The 20,626-nt window shown below is 40.3% G+C and overlaps 1 protein-coding gene across 2 annotated transcripts; it reads right to left on the bottom strand.

Annotated features, from left to right (window-relative positions):
- Nucleotides 1-7,951: 7,951 nt before the first annotated feature.
- On the bottom strand, nucleotides 7,952-12,389 carry LOC147872277 (polyubiquitin-B). Of its 2 annotated transcripts, XM_087358157.1 has the most exons (3): nucleotides 12,278-12,389; nucleotides 9,959-10,149; nucleotides 7,953-9,197 (listed from the first exon to the last, which is right to left on the bottom strand). In XM_087358157.1, the coding sequence occupies exons 2-3, from the start codon at nucleotides 10,146-10,148 to the stop codon at nucleotides 8,242-8,244; spliced, it is 1,146 nt and encodes a 381-aa protein (XP_087214283.1). In that variant the 5' UTR covers nucleotide 10,149; nucleotides 12,278-12,389; the 3' UTR covers nucleotides 7,953-8,241. The 2 variants fall into 2 exon arrangements, with proteins under 2 accessions (XP_087214282.1, XP_087214283.1); XM_087358156.1 differs by lacking the exon at nucleotides 9,959-10,149 and having other exon boundaries at nucleotides 7,952-9,197; nucleotides 12,278-12,367.
- Between the last annotated feature and the right edge of the window lie 8,237 nt (nucleotides 12,390-20,626).

Consider the following 20,626-nt stretch of genomic DNA (forward strand, 5'->3'; position numbering starts at 1 on the left):
ATTATTTTGAAATGGTACATTTGTGGGGTGACAGTGTCAAAATGTAACAGAGTCACCGTTCGCTTGAAATACAACCCAATTATCAAACGAGGATAACATCTGTGAAAGTCCGAGTTACAGAATTTGTTAACAGTGTTCACATACAAGACTTAATATTCATATGCTACACTAGCAACTAATATCATACTACCTGATATAACAATATTATATTACCTACAATAATCCTATTAACTAATATGCGTGAATATGCAACACCTCCCCCTTCAAACTAAGGTCAAATTTACACCTTAATTGGGCCTAAATATATGACTTTGCTGCTCGAGCTCTGAGGGACCTTCGAGGTGTAGTTTCTTCATGCAGTGATTGATGTGAATCACGTAGCGGAATTTCTTCCTGTCTTAAGGACAAACTTACATTACTAGTTTTTATATTTATGTTTACAGTATTACCGCTACCACTAGTTTCTGTAGACGTTTGGACTTCTCTTAGAGGTGCTGTCAATGCCTTAAGGACTTGTACATTTTACACCCAAATCTTACACATTTATATATCCTCTATGTCACATAAATAACAATTGTACTCAACAAAATATACACTATTACAAAATACTTTGAGTGTGTGATTAAGTGATGATTTTTCGATTCTTGTTCCTTAATTTCTTTTTCTAATTCTGATATTTTAAAACTTGCATGTTTCAAATGGTCTAAGTGCGATGATACACGTTTAAATTCAATATTAATTGGTGAATTACTTGTATTAAACTTAATTCATAGTTCTTCAAAACAATCAAAATCTATTGGTACTTGAGAAAGCATATCTTCTTGCTTTAAAATATTTACCTTTACTTTAGAACTCATTTGCAAAAGTGCATACATACTGTATCTTTTACATCCTGAATATATGCCTAATTTTCCCACCCCTGTGAGTATAACGTCTGCGGGTTCCTTACCCTGGCATAACACTGTTACACTCTCAGCAGTAGGAGCAAAATATATTCATTCATTATTATCAAGCTGTGTTCATAGAGTATTCTTGACCTGTACCAATCTGGTATCACAGCTATTTGGAATTTCTCTTCTACGTTGCAGTAGTTTAACTGCACATGATTCCTGTAAATGGCTTGATAATAATGGGTGTTTCTGTTTATATATCCTTGTATTCGAATCCACATTCTTCCATTCATCAAATTCCTTATCATTAATTCCAAAATAATATTGTCTTGTTTGGTCTAAACATAAATCTGATTCATCTGTATCAATATATGCAAATTTGTTTTTACCTAAAGTTATCGTTATTGGTATCATTCTAAAGACCTTGAATGAACCTCTGTTAATTAAAGGTAAGGTGATTACATAACCTAATTTACCTTCATTTACATATACATGAATGTCACAAAATTTATAAATTAAATTAATAGAGTTCTTGCTCAGCGGAAAGGGTGAAGTGGTATCTTTAGGAAAGGATGGCATGCTCTGAATCAAGGTATTCATTATCATCTTTGGAGATATAACTTGCGGTTGTAAAATCCCTTTTCGCGCATTTGTAACACTTTGGAGCAAGATATTCAGGTGTCGTTGTAATTCATTACTTGCTTCATTAACTCTAGCAATGTGACCCTCTACTGTGACCTTTGCTGCCATAATACTTATCTTCTCTCGATTTTCAGTAGTCACTGATTCTATATAGTTCTTTATTTCGGTTAACCTATTTTTGACCTTTCTTCGTTATACTCTATATCTGCAAGGGTGTTATTGATAGCTCCTAGTGATGACTTAACCACATATAGTTGCTGTTTTAATAGTTTGGTCATATCATCGGAATTTTCTTCAAAATGTTTTATTTGTTCATTATAATATTGAGCATCGTCATTGTCCATAGTACCGAATAAAATTTTGCTAATTTCTCCAATGAAATAGAATATACCCCTTCTCCTTCGCGATTTTTCTGTCTTGTGATCAGTAATTTCTAATAATAGATCTTCACTTTTCTTAACCTGCAATAACTTATCTTTAGCAATTTAACGAAAATGATAGCAGTCTGTTCAATTTTGGATGTCTATCTTCTGACATAATATGTTTACATTTTTTATGTATTGGTCTATTCCATTAGATTGATTACTTATTTTATTTAAATTCACACATACCACGGTCCTCCATTCCGTGTTGTATAAATTTACCTGACCCTTATTTTCATAGTATATTCCTGGGGATTCGTCATATTTTTCCACCGTGTATCCTATTTCTCCCATGGTCGTTGCTGAACCCTCAAATCATTGTTATCCATAGCAGTATTACCGCGAATTTGATCATCTTTTCTGAAAAGAGAGTTAGACAACATTTCACTTTGTTGTATTTCTGATTTACTTGCTTCTTTTGAGCTAATAGAATGGTTTTACTCTGTTTATGTTTACCTTCTGTATCCTTCGTCCTCTCTTTATCGTGGCATTAACTTTATCTATGTCAACGACCTCCACTGATTGCTGAATTTACGTGACCTACCCCTTCGTATAGTCTCATCGTAAAGTAAAACTTTATCCCATATGTTTAACTGAAATTCTTTTGATTTTTTTTCGAAATACTCCTTACTCTTTTCCTTAGCTTTTATCAATTTTTGTTTTGCTACGTCGTGTGCAGTTTGTAACCTGCTTCGTAGTTCTATGACGTAATCATCGTGATTGTATTGCGTACTCGGTGTTTCTTGTAATGTCGAGGGTAATGTCGACTGAAAACCGTACACTAGCTCGAATGGTGTGTATCCTGTAGCAGCATGTACCGTGGTATTATAAACATTCATGGCATAAGGTACCCACTCATCCCAATTACTTTGGCCTTCGTTTACGTAGTGACGTAAGTACTCTGCTAAAACTCTGTGACTTCTTTCTAGTATTGTATGGATCTGAATGCTGGACTTTAACATCTCTAGCTGAAAGAATGCTTATGTCCTGGGAAAGGAAAATTTTAAGGCAGATTTTTGGTCCAATATGTGACAGTGGCTTATGGAGAATTAGAATGAATATCGAGCTGGAGAAGCTGTTCAAAAGATATTGTAGCTGTAATAAAGGCAAGAAGGGTAGAATTGCTTGGACATATAATCCGAATGAGTGATGATAGAGGATGTAAGATGATAATCAATAGTAAACCTCCTGGCAAATTAAAGAAAGGAAGACCGAAACGCCGGTGGATCGAAGACGTGGAGTCTGATCTTAAACAGATGGGCGTTTGCATTTCTGTTGAGCATTGTTATGTCTCCCGTGAAGTTCTGCCGTGTGATATCATAGAAATTTACCGACATTTCAGTGGTAATCAGCGTCTTGATGATGAAAGCAGTACCACCTCTGAATTATCGGTTAGTTTCCACGAGCCAGAAGACAGTCATCTTCGTACTCGTCGACGTGAGAACCTGATACCACTCTAATAAATCTCTTCGATGATTTAAATACACCACAACAGACTGTTTGAGCACAGTTATTTGATTTCTCCGGACACTTAAATCTCAAGTTGTGTTTGTTTACCTATAAAAGGACATGAAATAGTTCTATTTTCAACTAAATTAACAGGATGTATCTCTTGGCAAATGTCTCAGTTACCACATGAGTTTAGGTAGTTTGTTTACCGGTCACTCAGTAACTTAGCTAGTTTTTGAAAATATATTTCAGAGCCATTATAAGTTTTAGTTCTAATCAAATACAAAATTATGGATATTCAGAGTAGGCGAAAGAACTTCCGGAACTTTAAACACGAATTACTTTATAAATTTCTGGCGTAGGCTTACAAAATTGTTTCTCATCCTCTAAAAGTCGCGTTCCTCCCTCCCATGGAACTTAAAATGTAATAGTTGTGTGTTCTAATGAATAACAAAGTGATACAGGGTGAGCGGGGGGAGGTCCGCGGGACGACTTCACGTCCCTCACTCCTTTAACCTCTTGCGAGGCCCCGGCTTTAGTGGGGAGCGGTGCCGAGGAATCCACCCCAGCAGTCGCCCCTTTAACCGGTCGCCCGGCCACTACCCCGGTGTACGCCGCGCTGACCTCAGCATAACTGCCGAGTTGCCGACCACACGAGGTGGCTTGTTCGCCCGTGGATACATTGGTGGTGGTTGCTGTTGCTGCCGCCGCCGAGTCATCGGGCCGATGAACTTTTGCCGGTGCCGGCAGAGGAGTGGACCCGGCTCCGGACAGTGGCCCGGGCGCCGGGCGCCTAGATGCGGGTTCCATCGAACCGCCCGAGTTGGACAAGTCCAACTCGTTGGCCTTCCTCTTGCCAGCGTTGGCTCGAGTAGGCCCTCCGACCACGGCTGTTGCTGCTGCTGCTGTCGCCCGTTGTCTCTGCTTTTCAGCATCGATGGCGTCCAGAAGCTGCTTCCGCACCTGCTGAAGCAGCTCAGGGAGGTGGGCCTTCAGAAAGGCCAGGTCACCTCCGTCCATACCTCGCCGAGCGCTGAGAGTGTTGAACCAGACAATTCTCTCGACCAGTGCCGAAAAGTGAGATTCAATCCTTCCTCTATCCCCAATCCTATCTGTCCCTATCTATCCTCTGCCAATAGTCCAACCAACCAACCAACCAAAAAGCTAACCGAGGGCGGAGGCCTGCGCAAGCGCAAGCATCGTCCCTACCTAGGTGACACCATTCCTGCACTCAAGGCGCATTGCTGGAAATGGTAAACGGTCTTAATATAATAAAAAAAAAAAAAAAAAAAAAAAACGAAAATTTTGCTGACGCTAACAGGGTTACGCCGTGGCTGGAGCCTCGACCATTCAAACTGGGATCTGTTGCTGCTGATGGGAGGTTATCCCGTCAGGCAAGTTGTCCAAAGGAATTTGGTTGGTTGGATCTCTGGGGTTTGAACCCAGAGAGGGGGGGGCCGTTTCGGCTGAAGGCCTCTGCGGCGTGGGGGGAAGATCATTTCAGCTGATGGCCTCCACGATCGGGGGGGAGGGTGGCGGGCCGTGCCCCTATTAAGTTATACCCTGGCATTCGCCTTACAACTGAGGAAAAGCACGGAAAACCTCAGTCAGGGTAGCCGAGTAGTCTAATCACTCGTTGTGCCGACTTGGCCGTCGTTTGGGGACGGCCTCGGCTGGCCTGCTGGACATCGGTCGCCCTCGGTTGCCCTTGGGCGACCTCTGGCAGCCCTCGTTCGGCACGAGTGCCTCCCGAGTTGCCGAACTAAGGGGTTCCCCACACCAGCTAACCTCGAGTCAAATCTCTCAGTCAGTGCTCTGGTGTGGTCGGCAAAGAAAGGGACCCCCAGATCCTCATGTATTTGCCTGTTACTAACGTACCAGGGCGCGTTAGTAACAATGCGGAGACACTTGGATTGCAGAACTTGCAGCTTCCGGACGTGGGTGCGGGCAGCTGACCTCCAGATCGGGCATGCGTAATCCATCATGGGACGGATGAGCTGCTTATAGAGCAGCACACCGTTCCTGATGGACAGGCCACTTCTCCTATTGATGAGCGGGCCTAGCACACCTAATCGTTGCGCCGCCTTCTTTCCCACCTGGTTGACGTGCGCCGACCAGGTAAGCCCGGCGTCAAGGGTGACCCCCAGATACCGCGCTGTTTTGACCCATTCGATCGGCTGGCCGAGAAACTGCACTGCTCTGGGCTGTTGGATGCGTCTTCTCGACGAGACGAAGAGAACCGCGGTGCTCTTCGAGACGTTGATAGCAATCCTCCAGGCCCTGAGCCAGAGCTCAAGTCTACTCAGGTAGGTTTCCAGATACCTGACGAGAAGCGTTGGGCTACGGGACGTGGCTACTAGAGCCGTGTCGTCCGCGTACTGTGCTAACTCGACGTGGCGGGACGGAGTGGGTATGTCGTTGACATACAGACTGAAGAGCACAGGGAAGAGAAGTCCGCCCTGCACAACTCCAGCCCGCATGGCTCGACGTGTGGACGCGGCCGACTGGAAGGACGTCTGGAATGTCCGGTCAGTGAGGTAGGAAGAGATGGTTTTCACCAAGTACGACGGGAAGTTGAGGACGGTCAGTTTGTATAGGAGGCCTTGGACCCAGACTGTGTCGAAGGCTTTGGCCACGTCCAGGAAGACCGCGCCGGTTAGCCGCTTCTCATCAAGGTTTCTGTTGACCCTTTCGACGAGGCGAGCCAGCTGCATCGACGTGCTGTGTCTGGGTCGAAACCCAAACTGCTCGTCGCGCAGCAGCCCGCGTTCGCTGACCTCGTGTAGGACCCTCGTTAGAAGGATCTTCTCGCAGAGCTTGCCTACCGTGTCGAGAAGACTGATGGGTCTATAGGAAGAAGGTAGCGTGGGGTCCTTCCCCGGTTTCAGTATGGACACCACGCGAGCGTGTTTCCATGCCGAGGGGAAGTGCTGCCTGCGGAGAACCGCGTTGAACACTTTCGTGAGAAAGGTTACCGCGCGTCGTGGGAGATCTGCCAATAGTGTGCGAGGTGCTAGGTTTGTAGGCCGGAAAGTGAAAGGTGTAGCCAGCCCCGAGCCAATGGGAGCAGGCATGGGAGTGGACCAATGATAGCATATGGGCGAGAGTGGGAGAGGGGGAGAAAGTAGAGAGAGAAAGGTTGAGTTTGGTTGTATGGATAAGGGCCCTGAAAAGGGCCATTTTAGTGGTCCGGTTGGTTCTGGCGGCGCCATTTTGCTCGCTCTCGTAGTCCTCGGAGTGTGTAAATAAGATTCTTCCAGGACCGGCTCAGGTGAAGTGCATCTTCAATTTTTTTTAGAATAAATTCTTCGAAAATTAATTGAATTTCCATACAACACATTTTATATAATGTGCCACTGTTGAACTGTAAATTCCTGTCTCTTACTAGACATTAACCCCTTACACAAGATGCCCTGTATTGTGTAGCACACCTTCGTCCCAAGATGAGGTTCTGTCACTTTAAGTGCATAACAGATATTCATTGAGTATTTTTGTGCTGAATAAGGAAGCAGTGGCTTGTTGAAATACAAATTCATTAATCTCAGTGAATAGTATTTATATATTAAACATATCTATTGCATGTCTGCAAGAAGTTGCATAATTGTGATCTTTAATTTTGGCCATGTCTATGCAACAACTTAAGCACCACTGAACATATTTTCATGAAATCTGATATTAAGCAGGTTTATTAGCGGTCGGTCAAGGTCAACTCCTTTTTTACGTAATACATGAGATTGGATGGAATAGCACCAAAATCCATGCAGCATTTGGATGGCGGAAAAAGAAGCTGAATGGACGCCCTGTTTTCTAAGTTGGTGTCTTAGGCAGTTTCACTAATGTTTGTTCATATGTACATTGTACTTATAGTTGAAATAGAGAATGATGCACACATTACATAAATACCAACATGCATTGCAGAACATATCTGTAGCACGAATAATTATGAGAGCTAAATATGTTTCAAGCGAAAGTTGTAATGAAACATTTAACACGTATTAGAGAATCTAGAGTAAATATCCTAGTAAGTGCACTGGAATTGTGACGATTTACAAACATCCGTACTTGTTGTCTTTCATACACTTTCTCCACCTTACACAGTGAAACTGTCTCTGAAATATTGTAAATCTGTTCCGCATTTAATTCCAGCAAAACTACTACAAGCAAGCATAGGACATTGTGTTCCGAGATAATTCCAATTTATAAAAACTGGATGAAACAAAGTTTTGTCTTAGTAGGATTTGAGATTTTCATGGCAGTAAGTCTAAAGTTGCTTGTCTTCTAGGATATTCTACCATGTAGTCTTGTAAAAGTTTACCAACATTTCAGAGGTCTTTGCTGCCTCATCATCACTCACTGCTCTGATGATGGAGGCAGTGAAGACCCCTGAAACATCGAAAAACTTCTACTAGATGACACAGCATAACAATCCAGAAGATTATGTCTTTTTCACATAGTTTTATGTATGTTTTAGTTTTAGTCTATGGAGTACCTGTATAGTTAACACAAATATTAAAATAAAATGTGAAGTACTTAGTTTGATTGTTAAGATTTATTAACAGCAGGATTATGAGAATGTTTACAACCTTTAATACAAAAGAGAGAAAACATCTTTATATGAAGATTAAAAATAACAAAGATATATTTACTGATTAAGATATTTATTAAGTGTATTAATTTTTTTAAATCAATCATTGCAAATCATCTGTTCATTAAGAGAAACTAAATTATGACTGAAAGCAAATTCAGTCAAGCAGATAATAAAAAATAAATGACACATCTAATTTAACAGGTACACATTAAAAACGTATGCTGGTGCTCTGAAGTTTGAGGTGGGCTCTTCAGAAACCACCTCGGAGGCGAAGAACCAAGTGCAGGGTTGATCCTTTCTGGATGTTATAATCTGATAAGGTGCGGCCATCCTCCAATTGCTTGCCAGCAAAGATAAGTCGCTGCTGGTCAGGGGGGATACTTTCCTTGTCCTGCAGCTTTTTCTTTAGATTCTCAATGGTATCAGCTGGCTCTACCTCCAGAGTGATGGTCTTCCCTGTCAAGGTCTTCACGAAAATCTGCATGCCACCACGCAGACGCAGTACCAAGTGGAGCGTGGATTCTTTCTGGATGTTGTAATCTGATAAGGTGCGGCCATCTTCCAATTGCTTGCCAGCAAAGATAAGTCGCTGCTGCTCAGGGGGGATACCTTCCTTGTCCTGCAGCTTTTTCTTTAGATTCTCAATGGTATCAGCTGGCTCTACCTCCAGAGTGATGGTCTTCCCTGTCAGGGTCTTCACGAAAATCTGCATGCCACCACGCAGACGCAGTACCAAGTGGAGCGTGGATTCTTTCTGGATGTTGTAATCTGATAAGGTGCGGCCATCTTCCAATTGCTTGCCAGCAAACATAAGTCGCTGCTGCTCAGGGGGGATACCTTCCTTGTCCTGCAGCATTTTCTTTAGATTCTCAATGGTATCAGCTGGCTCTACCTCCAGAGTGATGGTCTTCCCTGTCAGGGTCTTCACGAAAATCTGCATGCCACCACGCAGACGCAGTACCAAGTGGAGCGTGGATTCTTTCTGGATGTTGTAATCTGATAAGGTGCGGCCATCCTCCAATTGCTTGCCAGCAAATATAAGTCGCTGCTGGTCAGGGGGGATACCGTCTTTGTCCTGCAGCTTTTTCTTTAGATTCTCAATGGTATCAGCTGGCTCTACCTCCAGAGTGATGGTCTTCCCTGTCAGGGTCTTCACGAAAATCTGCATGCCACCACGCACACTGAGTACCAAGTGGAGAGTGGATTCTATATACAAAACAAAACATGTCACTCCAATCCAGATGTGATATTCTATCAGTATAACAGAGATTATAAATGCTTTCACAAAGATACTTCAATAAAAAAGCTATCATACAAGTGGAAGACCTCCCAATCATTTAATATTTCAGAAAGATATGAAGCAGATCATTTGGGCTCATTATTACGAAATTTTCTTCAAGATGTCTACCTGACTTTTAGGTCGATATATATTTCTCAAGTCTTTCTCAAAGACCCTTAATCTATGATCCGCCCTCAAAGTGAAAACCGAGTCTCATAGCTATACAGTACAACTGGCTGAATGTTTATTTTATTTTAATTTTTAGTTTTTATATTTGAGTTGGGAGAATTGTAAGATTTTGGCTAAATGATAGCAAGTATTCTGTGAATTTTATCTGTTCTTAATTTTGTCATAAATGTCATTCTGTTTTGTGTTGCCCTTAAATACGAAACATTTTTCCTTTCCAACAATTGGCCTGACTACTACTGCACAAATGGGTGAATGTGCATGCAGGAATTTTAACACCAACTCTCCGAAGAAAGGAAAAGAACAAATGAGTAAATGGGAATGTGAAAACAATATCATCTGTGCAGTGAACTTAACAATGCCCCTCAACTCTTACCACCTTTGTTCACCAGCACAGTAGTTGATTTTTTACAGAAATTTCATGTTCTTAGTTTCTGTAAATTATAACTGGTGGAAACTTATGTAATGCATACAAATTTCTTATACAGTAACCCTTTTTCACCTTTCTGTATATTGTAGTCAGAGAGTGTACGATCATCTTTCAACTGCTTTCCTGCAAAATTTAATCGTTGTTGATCAGAGGGAATTCCTTCCTTTTCCTCTAGATGTTGTTTCACGTTTTCAATGGTGTCTGAAGGTTCAACTTCAAGAGTACAGGTTTTTCCAGTGAGAGTTTTCACAAAGATTTGCATTCTGTCAATACAAAATTCACTACTTGTACAACTTCTCCAAATATATAAAAGTACAGATGTAAGTACAGTAATCCCTTGTCTAGAACCATCAAGAATGTATCATTATGTAAATCTATTAAGAATAAATTAAACATGCACTTGTAAGTCTCCCATTGTTACCAAGATTTTTAAATTTTTAGAGGTATAAAAAAGTTGACAGTGGAACCACGGTTCCGGAGAATTTGACGCAATTACGTCTCTGTATTTAAATTATTAGAGCAACGCGCAAGTGTTTGAAAAGCAATCGGGGAGGGGTTTGGTTGAGTTTTAAAATATTATATTATAATAATATATCGGGGGAATGTAATGTAATGTAATCTTCAATGTCATTCATCTTGTTACGAAAGCGGATTGTTGGCGGCAGTAATATAACACAACAATGCCGAGTAAAAATATGACGTTTCCTAGGTAATATAACAATGCACGCAAGATGTCCATTGTTGTCGGTCCATATTTACACATTATTGATATTGATCTTACAAGTTTTCCTTTCACTTTTTTGCCGAATGATCCTTCCGTATCGACGTATTTACGTCAAAAGTAAAGCCTTACCTACAATATTCGGAAATTACACACCTACTAAGACCATAATCATGAACTTAACGTGTTAGCAACATAAGCAAGAATGAGGCAAAGGATGATGTGAAAAACAGATGTAGGAATGTCAAAGAGATTAGGAGAGAACACGTGCATTTTCACATGTACAGTTCTATAACATGTTTGCAAGGCTACGTAAATTCAAATTTTCCACTTACAGGAAATGACTTTATGCACTTATTTTTGAATGTATATGAAAATTTTTGTTCGACAGTGGTGTAAGTTTGTACTCTTAACTTACTGCATTTTGCATAAAAATTTACTGAATTTGTCAAGGTGTTAGAATATAGCACAGCAGCAAGAACTGTAATTTGGGAAAGAAAGAGGCCCATGGTAAAAGAATCATACCAGTATAATCAATGTATCTGTAGAACACGACATGAGGGATGAAACTCCGTCTTTAGGAAGATAGTATAGGATTTTTAGGTTATGTAACTAGTCTTGCGCCTCAACTAATTAAGTAAGTGCGGAGATCTCGAAAAGCAATGCTTTGTTACACAAGAAATTTCCAGCCTTTTATGAAACAAAAAAAGCACTACCTGTAATATCTGTGCTCACTGTTGACTTCATAGGAGCGCCCAAGGACCCCTCCCTTGAGCCAGTTTAATCTAGTACGCACCATCCAATCCTATTTCTCTCAAATCTGTTTTGGTTTTTAATACTGACCCATCGACGCCTAGGTCTTTTTGGATCTCCTACACTATTCCTATCCATACCATTTTAACAATGTTACTGTACTTATGTCGTTGGTGCTTGCATGGATAAAATAAATTTAAAAAAAAACAACATAGAACTCTACAAAAGACCACATCATCATACGCTGCTAACACCATACAAAATGTAAGAATTAATTAGTCTTATACATGAGGTCGTACGTCTCCATTCATGATAAACATGTTCCTTAGAGTCGGATACTGCCTAGTTTCAAGTCGCACTATGGTCCGAATAAATTTGACAAAATTACAGCTCATAGTTGGGGTTCCCATTTTTCGCGTTTTCAGAACGTGAAACGCATAAATCTGGAACTTCTTTTATAAGCGTCAAGCGACTTCGTAGTTCGTCGGAGTGCGTCCCTAGCAGCTCATATATGCGTGTAGGCAGCAGACGTATTGATAATGCTTATTCGAAACACTCCGTGTATTTGAAGTACAACAAACTCGTGCCGCAGAAAACGGTCCAATGGCAAATCTACTTCAAAATGTTTAATATTTATGAGAGCACAAACAAAATCAGACAATCAGGCGTTGTCACTAACTTGACATAAATATAACCAGCCGCTATCCTCCCTTAAGGAGGAAGGTGGCTACAGAATTCCTCCGGTAGCCAACATTACAGAAGTAAAGTCCTCTAGATTCAACGAGATCTTACATATGGCGTTGTTGGTATGTGAATGTTTAATTACGCACCAACCCTCACGATACCATAGACAATTAAACATAATAATGATAATAATAATAACAATTATAATATTATTAATAAAGAATATCCCTTACCTCAAACTTTGTTCAATTGTAAGATACCACAACACAAAATTATCTAGTGTACGACGCACTTCCTCTACAAGTGATTCACAGCTCAGCTCTTTCCGCAATAATGATAATAAGCGGATTGTTGACGGCAATATATACAAATACAACAATGCCGTCGAAAACTGTGACGTAACAATTAGTAAAGGAATGGAGTGCAATACGGTTTACTCAGGCAGTTATATTGCGTGTGTTAGAAACGAGAAAAGAGCCTTATGGCACGCCCAACCAACATTGTTGCAGGTGTGGGTTAGAAATGAAAATACATTTCTTACATTGTTGTAGTCTCAGGTGTTCATATAAAAGCTGACCATTGTCGGTTGGTCCATTTTTACACATTATTGGTAGTTAAAAAAAATTCAAAGAAAATTACTCTAACATAATTTGGTTACATTCAATCATAAATGTAAAAAGTGAATAATTAATATTAAATGTTTTCTCTATAAGGAAATTTAATAATAATGAGAAGAGGCATAAGAAAGAATTGAAATTTCATTTGACCTTATTTAAAAATTACGTCGGGTTCTATTATACTTGATTAAATTTTTCAAGTGCCCGGAGCTATTTACTCCATCACTCCTGCGATAGGGAAAGTGTTTCCTGGGACCGCATGTGGCATACAGAACGCATGTTTCGCAGTTCTGGCGTAGACAATTGAAGTGTAATCGCCTCTGAAGTTGGCAGATCTCTTTTCAAGGAGACTGGGATGGAGATCGATTTTATCTACTTTAAATCTGAGAACACTCTATTCCACACGGCGACAACTCGTTGCGTATTTCTTGTTAATGTTTCAAGAGAAAAATAAAATGTCATTCCATTATTGACCCTGTTGGTTTACGTGTGCCGCCGAGGCAAATAAGAGAATTTTCTACTTTTAGTGTGAGCAGTGCGCTAAGACATAGTCCTTCAGCCAGGTGCGTCATCGCTGCAAATTACGTATGTATATCCTTGGACGTATTTAGCATAAACATTGTCTCCCTTGGGGGCACTTTCTCAATAAGGGAGAGATCTAGCTTGGTTATCTGTTTCTTGTATTTCTTTAACGTTTTACAATTATATTATTGCTTCCTAGGAGGATTATTTGCTTTTATTTAATTTCTTCGTTTATTTTTCTTTGTGTATATTATTGTTTCTATTTTTTACTTGCCTGTGTTTGGCTGTTATGTTTAATACTGTACATGTATAAGTTTAGTTAATCTGTTTGTGTAATATTTTTCATTATTATTTCATTATTATTGTATGTATTATAAGTGTTTGCCTGTTATTGGCTTCTTGCTGTTGGTAAACGCTTAAATACAATTATTGAATCACGAAGAATAGAAAGCAACAGAAGAGCAACAACACAGAAGACAGCCATCTTCATTTTGGATGTTTGTCTTATTCCCCTTACTGGGCCAGAAACAAATACCTATAGCTAATCCTGAACTACATCGTGGTCGCCAGGCCTAGCGACGGATGAAACGACAGATTACACAAACATGAGTTGTAACCACTTTCATTTCTCTAAATAGAGTTATGTTCGACAACGCCAGGAGTTGGCTTGAGTTCATCTTGGAAATTGCTCCTTCGATATTCTTACAGACACCAATTTCGAAAACAGGGCGTCCTTTCAGCTTCTTTCTCCGCCGTCCAAATGCTGCATGGATTTTGGTGCTATTCCATCCAATCTCATGCGTTACGTGAAAAAGGAGTGGACACTGACCGACCGCTAATAAAACTGCTTAATATCAGATTCCATGAAAATATGTTCAGTTGTGCTTAAGTTGTTGAAACCAACCCCCAACCTGAAGGACCGAGGTACCTGTCTTAGTCTGACCTCTCGCCCTCGACCAATCATGCTAGGGAGGCCCTACCAGTAGCTATGCTACCACCAGCATAGCTCTTGAGGTCCCTGAGGTACTGAAGCCCTACCACCAACAATACATCGCGAAAAATGGACTAAAAGAAAAGTTAAAATTTTGTGCGAAAGATAGGTTGGCGTATATTTTGCAGGAATAGTTGCCTCAGAAACTAACGGCGGATGGCAAGTCTTACCTCTGGCGTAAAACCTTCGTAAGAAACCTCCGTTATACGCGTTGTGTTGACACTCCTGAGGTGCCCCAAAAGTTCCCGGGGGTCGTCAGTTTTCACACCAATCTTCTCGCCCAATCTAAATGTCATTCGCTTGGAAGAATTCATGAAGGCCCAGAAATTTAAAACGGAATCACTCAGCGCAATTGCACGGTGAAACTACCCCTGGCAATATTAAGCGGAATAAGGCAAGCAATTTGCAGACGTGCGCTCTGCGAGGTTATTCAGCACAACCAAAATATTCAAGTATGTGATATTTGAGGTTCTCCGGAGGTGAAGATGGCCGTTGCTGTGTGAAGGAGTGAAGACGCGTCTCATAATGCACTCATGACGCACTCGGTGTCAAGCTCCGACCATCTTTCCGTTGGCGATGCAGCCACAGTGTTACGACGATGACGTAATAATACGCGAAGAAAATGTCGCTGCAAGATCTGTACTCACCTAGCTTCAATAGGTTTTCGGTTCTGTGTTTCATGCGTTTAATTCCTCCACAGTTGTGAATAATCAGAACACTGTATGATCTGCAGATTTCACGACGACGAAATACAATAAATTCTTCTCTGGCTACCAGCCGCGTTGGGTGATTTAAAAGAATGAGAAAAGACATTGTTTCCATAACTACTGACTTCAGTACCTGAGGACGAGCACGAAGATAGTTCTCGAAATGTTTGTCAATTTACCTTTTAATCCCTTTACGCGGCTGGTAGCCCGGAAAGCATTTACTATAACCAATATTTCTGAATTAAACTCCACATGAATCCCTAAATTCAGAAAGGGTATAACTAGATTATTTATTCGAATTTAACTTTTTTGCTGTTTTCGTATCTTGAAGCCTAAATACACTACCTGGTGCATAATGATATATCTTCTCTGATAGTAACCAGCCAAACAACCCTCTGAAACTTATTGTTAATTACAGAAACGATATATCTGGGGAGTTATACCCTTTCTGCAATTAATCAGCTGTTGTTCAACATAACCTGTATTAGATGAAAGTCGATGCATATTTTCTTCTTCATTTTGCTGTTTGTTAGTTCCTTTAGAGTTGGTTTTAATTAGAGAAGAAGTGGAACAACTGCATCTCTGTTGTGACAACTGTGTAGGCCAAAAAAAAACAATGCTATATTCAGATTCCTTATGGCTCTTGTTGAAATAAAATAATTCAAATGTATTAAATTGTTCTACTCTACACGTGAGCACAGTTTTCTCCCATGCGTTAGAGCTTTTGGCATGATTAAATGCGAATTGCGAAAGACTGAGAGACTCTACACCATTGACGAAAATGTCAATTTTATAGAAACCTGCTACAAGAAACCCGACAAATTCTAAGTAAAATGTATTACTCAGCCCGCAGAAGTGATAAATTTCAAAGACTAGTGGCCAAAATTTTATAAAAAGAAATGCTTCAAAAGTTACTGAAACAAGCAATAAAAGCTCCTCTGCCTATCGCTCTAAGCAAGTTATGGTAAAAGAATTCTTTCATTGCCGAAATATCACTATACAGCATTCGAGAGCAGTCACTTTGACTAAAGAGTTTAATGGGGGTATGACCAAATCCCACTTTAAATTAAGGAATAATAAAAAATCCTTTGAACCTGCCACAACATTCAGCTCGAAAAGAGGGAATTCCAATCAAAAAAACGAAACTAGAAGATATTAAAAAAACTATCAGTTACATCCCACAAGAGGGAAAGGTATCCGATTTTTGGAATGAAATTTTGTCTTGGCCCATCTGTGAGAAAACGAAAGATGATGATTAATATTGAAATTATTATTACTAATTATTAATCTGTCTGTTTCCTAGGAACATTATTATTATTATTATTATTATTATTTGGCCTTTTTGGGTGTTGTCAAGCACTTAAATAAATGAATTGAATTATTATTATTATTATATGATTATTGTATTTACTTTGTTTTGTTGTGCTGCATCTGTAATTGGCCGTCTGGCTGTTTATGCAGCACTCTAATAAAAAGAATTGAATTGAATTAAAATAAATTTAATTTGATTAAAAGAAAATCAATACAAAACATAATTTTTTCTACAATTTGTATTTCTATGTTTTGAAGTATTTTATGTTTGTATTTCTATTTCAAGACAATAAATTCCCATGTTGTATCAGTGAGTTTTCCTTTGTTTTTCGGCCTTTTACCCTGTTAAAACACCGTTAATTGCAGAAAGGGCATAACTCCAATAAATATTGACCGACGTGACGCTTAAACTATATTATAAAAAAATTTGAAATTTGGCAAAAAGATGTAAATTGATTGCAAATAACTCTACTCCAAAGATCAAGTCTCTATCTTGAGTTGTAGTTATCATAGAGAGTTTTTTTGACGTAAATACGTCTATAAGGAAGGGTCATTCGGCAAAAATGTGTTACGAAAAAGTGTTACGAAAAAGGGAATCTGTTGTTGCGTTAGTTCGTTGCGTCATACTATGTACGAGGTGCGATCAGAAAGTTTCAAGACTGCTCCTATAAAAACCCGTACACTTATCTCAGGTATTAAATTCATCCATCACCCTCGAAGTAGTTCCCCTGGGAGTGATCACAACTATCCCAGCGCCGCTGCCAAGCCTGGAAGCATCCCTGGAAACCTTTCTTTGTCAGCCTGTCAAGCACCATCTGCGATTCTGCCTGAATCTCTTCTATCGTCTCAAATCTTCTTCCCTTTAGCTGAATTTTCATCTTTGGGAAGAGGAAACCTTAGAAAGGAAGTTGGGGTCGGTTCTTACAAGATCTTTGAGCTCCTGACAAACGAGAAGTAGATTCTGCTTCTGATCCTCAGACAGGAGCCTTGGCACAAACTTGGCTGCGATGCGTCGCATGTGGAGTTCTTCCTTTAGAATCAACTGACAGGTCCCATAGCCTATCCCAACAATGTCGCACAAGTCGTTGATGGTACGACGTCGATCTTCGTTAATGGCCTGCCGAATCTTCGTAACATTTTCGGGCGTTGTGCTCGAAGATGGTCGTCCAGAACGCTCGTCAATATCGCCAGAGGTTCGGCCATTTTTAAAACGTGAATGCCACACAAAAGTTTGTGCACGACCAATTGCGGACTCCCCAAATGCTTACTTTAGCATTTCATAGGTTTCCGTAGCCGTTTTGGCGAGTCTTTGGCAAAATTTGATTTGTTCATGAAAATCTGCCATTCCGAAATCGCAGGAGGGTCGGTGTAATGCACTACCAAAACGCCCGTAACTAAGAAACAAATGCTAATTCGATGATGCCGGCTGGCACACTGATTCACTATGAATGTAGGCCCAACCAGTTAGCGGCAGAAGCTCGTACTACATCCGGTTCGCCCTCTATTGACACAGTCTTGAAACTTTCTGATCGCACCTCGTACAAGATGGATGACAGTGAAGCTAAAAGACTCCATAAACAGAATATATGAGACAGTACAGAAAACGTAAAAACATAGAAGTATTGAATAATGAGCCTAAACTTTCTAAAAAGATAACAAAAACTAATGTTGAACGTGTAAGGGAGTACAAAAATCGCAAGGAGCAATTATTATCAAATAATGAACCTCAAGTTCCCAAAAAAAATACCAAAAACTAATGCTGAACGTATGACGGAATGTAGAAATCGAATGTAGAAGAATAGAATGATCATCAGTTGGTGTACGTTGCCCTGTCTCGCGTTACATCGTTGGACGGTTTGTACATCACAAGCAGAAACAACGACTTTGTGTTTTATCATGCCAAGGGAACAAATAACCCAAAGGTAGAGGACTTCCGCACTGAGCTGAGGCTGTTAGAAACACATATGTTGCCCACGTTGACTGCTTCGGTAAGAGCATTCATAAGGAGTGCTGGTATTCGTGATCTAAAAATGACCACTCTAAACGCACAGAGTTTAAAAAAATCATGTGCAAGATATAGCAACGGATACAGTGATAACTGATATCGATATCCTGGCGCTCACCGAAACGTGGATGCACAACAACGAAACTGTAAATTTGGAAGGTTATAAATGCATCACGCAATTTATGTGTGATGAACAAAGAGCAGGCGGAGTGGCTATGTACGAGAAACATGGAGCAACTACCATGGCTACCCCACATCTGTTGAAGAAACTACCTAAGGAGGATGGAGAAGATTACAGAATAGCTGCAGCTGAAAACAGAGGTGATATCTGGGCGGCACAATGTATGGTCAATGGTGAAAATGTTTTAATTGTAACCCTGTATATTTGTAACCACACGCCTATTGATGATTGTAAGAGATTTATTTTGAGTCATTTGAGAAATTATACAAAGATGTTTTCAGTTATGGCCACTGAAGATCCTAATACAATGCCGATAATAATGACAGGAGATTTTAACATTGATTTAAAGAAGGAGGAAAATCAAACTTTGTCACATTTATGGAAGAAACGTTTGGCTTAATGTTGATGTCAAATCCTGAATGTAGTACTACTAAATGGAAATCTTGTATAGATATGGTGTTTGCACGATATATTGATACTCTAAAATGTACAAATGTTATAACATATTTCAGCTACCACAGACCAATCTTAAGCGTAACTAATTCAAGTTAAATAAGCAATGTCTTATTCAAAATTTACTCAATTGTAAAGCATGTATAAAGTAAATATTTAGAATAAAGCCAATATATAAACTTTCTTTCCGTATAGATGTATTTACGTCAAATTCAAGAGCTGTATTAGATCTAATAATGGGTTTAGTGTTTCTTCGTTCCTTTTATAGTGAATCTAGCATTTCTAATTAATCATCTCGCGCATTTCTTTTCAACAGCTGTAATCTTGGTTCTGATGTTGCAATTGTTTTTCGTTCAATTAAAGCTGCTTAATTAATTGCGCAGATTATAGATGTCGTTGAAATATGATTACGCATAAATGATCGAATGTGAGCGAATAAATAGGTGGTTGAGCTCAGTCAGAGTAGACGATCTTCGGGTCTACCTATGATATGCTGTGTGGGAAGAGAAATCTTCGCCAATGCACAGCGACGTTCGGTAAGCAAGATGGCTAAAATGGCAGCGTTATGACACTAGGCGAATCCCAATGACGTCAAGAGGGCAAAACCCTATTCGTCGGAATTCATATTATTGTTCATCACAACTTATTTTATCTTGGCGAGATTTCAGGTTGTGAATGCGACGTATGTAAAGATTTCTGTCTTCTGTGTCGTTGCATTTACTTGCCTGATGATGGAGGCAGCAATGACTTCTGAAACGTCGGTGAACGTCTACCAGACTACACCGCGCTACAGCCCAGAAGACAGCCATATTGCACGCACATTGTTATTCAAAGTGTAAGCAACATGAAATCCGTTACTCACACAACGCAGGGTTTTCAAACGTCGAGTATACCCTGGATCGAGACTTGCAATACAACAGCGGCTGCAAGTGACTAAGAATTTTCGTCCACTCTTACCTGATGACGAGACAGGAACAGTTTCCGAAACTTCGGATTTGTAAACACTTCAGACGATCGTCTGAGTTAAAATTATGTTCATGATAACCCAACGTCAATATAAAATCAGATGTACGAGGTGCGATCGGAAAGTTTCAAGACTGCGCCTATAAAAACCCGTACGCTTATCTCAGGTATTAAATTCATCAATCACCCTCGAAGTAGTTCCCCTGGGAGTGAACACAACGATCCCAGCGCCGCTGCCAAGCCTGGAAGCATCCCTGGAAATCTTTCTTTGTCAGCCTGTCAAGCACCATCTGCGATTCTGCCTGAATCTCTTCTATCGTCTCAAATCTCCTTCCCTTTAGCTGAATTTTCATCTTTTGGAAGAGGAAGAAGTCACACGAAGTTTAATCCGGCGAATAAGAAGGGTGCGGGATGACGGCCATAGTGTTTGAGGCCAAAAACTACCGAACTTTGAGGGCGGTGTGCGCTGGCGCGTTGTCATGATGCGTCGCATGTGGAGTTCTTCCTTTAGAATCAGCTGACAGGTCCTATAACCTATCCCAACAATGTCGCACAAGTCGTTGACGGTACGACGTCGATCTACGTGAATGGCCTGCGGAATCTTCGTAACATTTTCGGGCGTTGTGCTTGAAGATGGTCGTCCAGAACACTCGTCATCATCGACAGAGGTTCGGCCATTTTTAAAACGTGAATGCCACACAAAAGTTTGTGCACGACCCATTGCGGACTCCGCAAATGCTTGCTTTAGCATTTCATAGGTTTCCGTAGCTGTTTTGGCGAGTCTTTGGCAAAATTTAATGCATACGCCATTCCGAAATCGCAGCAGGGTCGG

The sequence above is a fragment of the Zootermopsis nevadensis genome, unplaced genomic scaffold (genome assembly GCF_977971745.1).
Source record: "Zootermopsis nevadensis isolate Lab colony 2312 unplaced genomic scaffold, Znev_1.0 Znev_ptg000029l, whole genome shotgun sequence".
NCBI classification, from domain to species: domain Eukaryota; kingdom Metazoa; phylum Arthropoda; class Insecta; order Blattodea; family Termopsidae; genus Zootermopsis; species Zootermopsis nevadensis.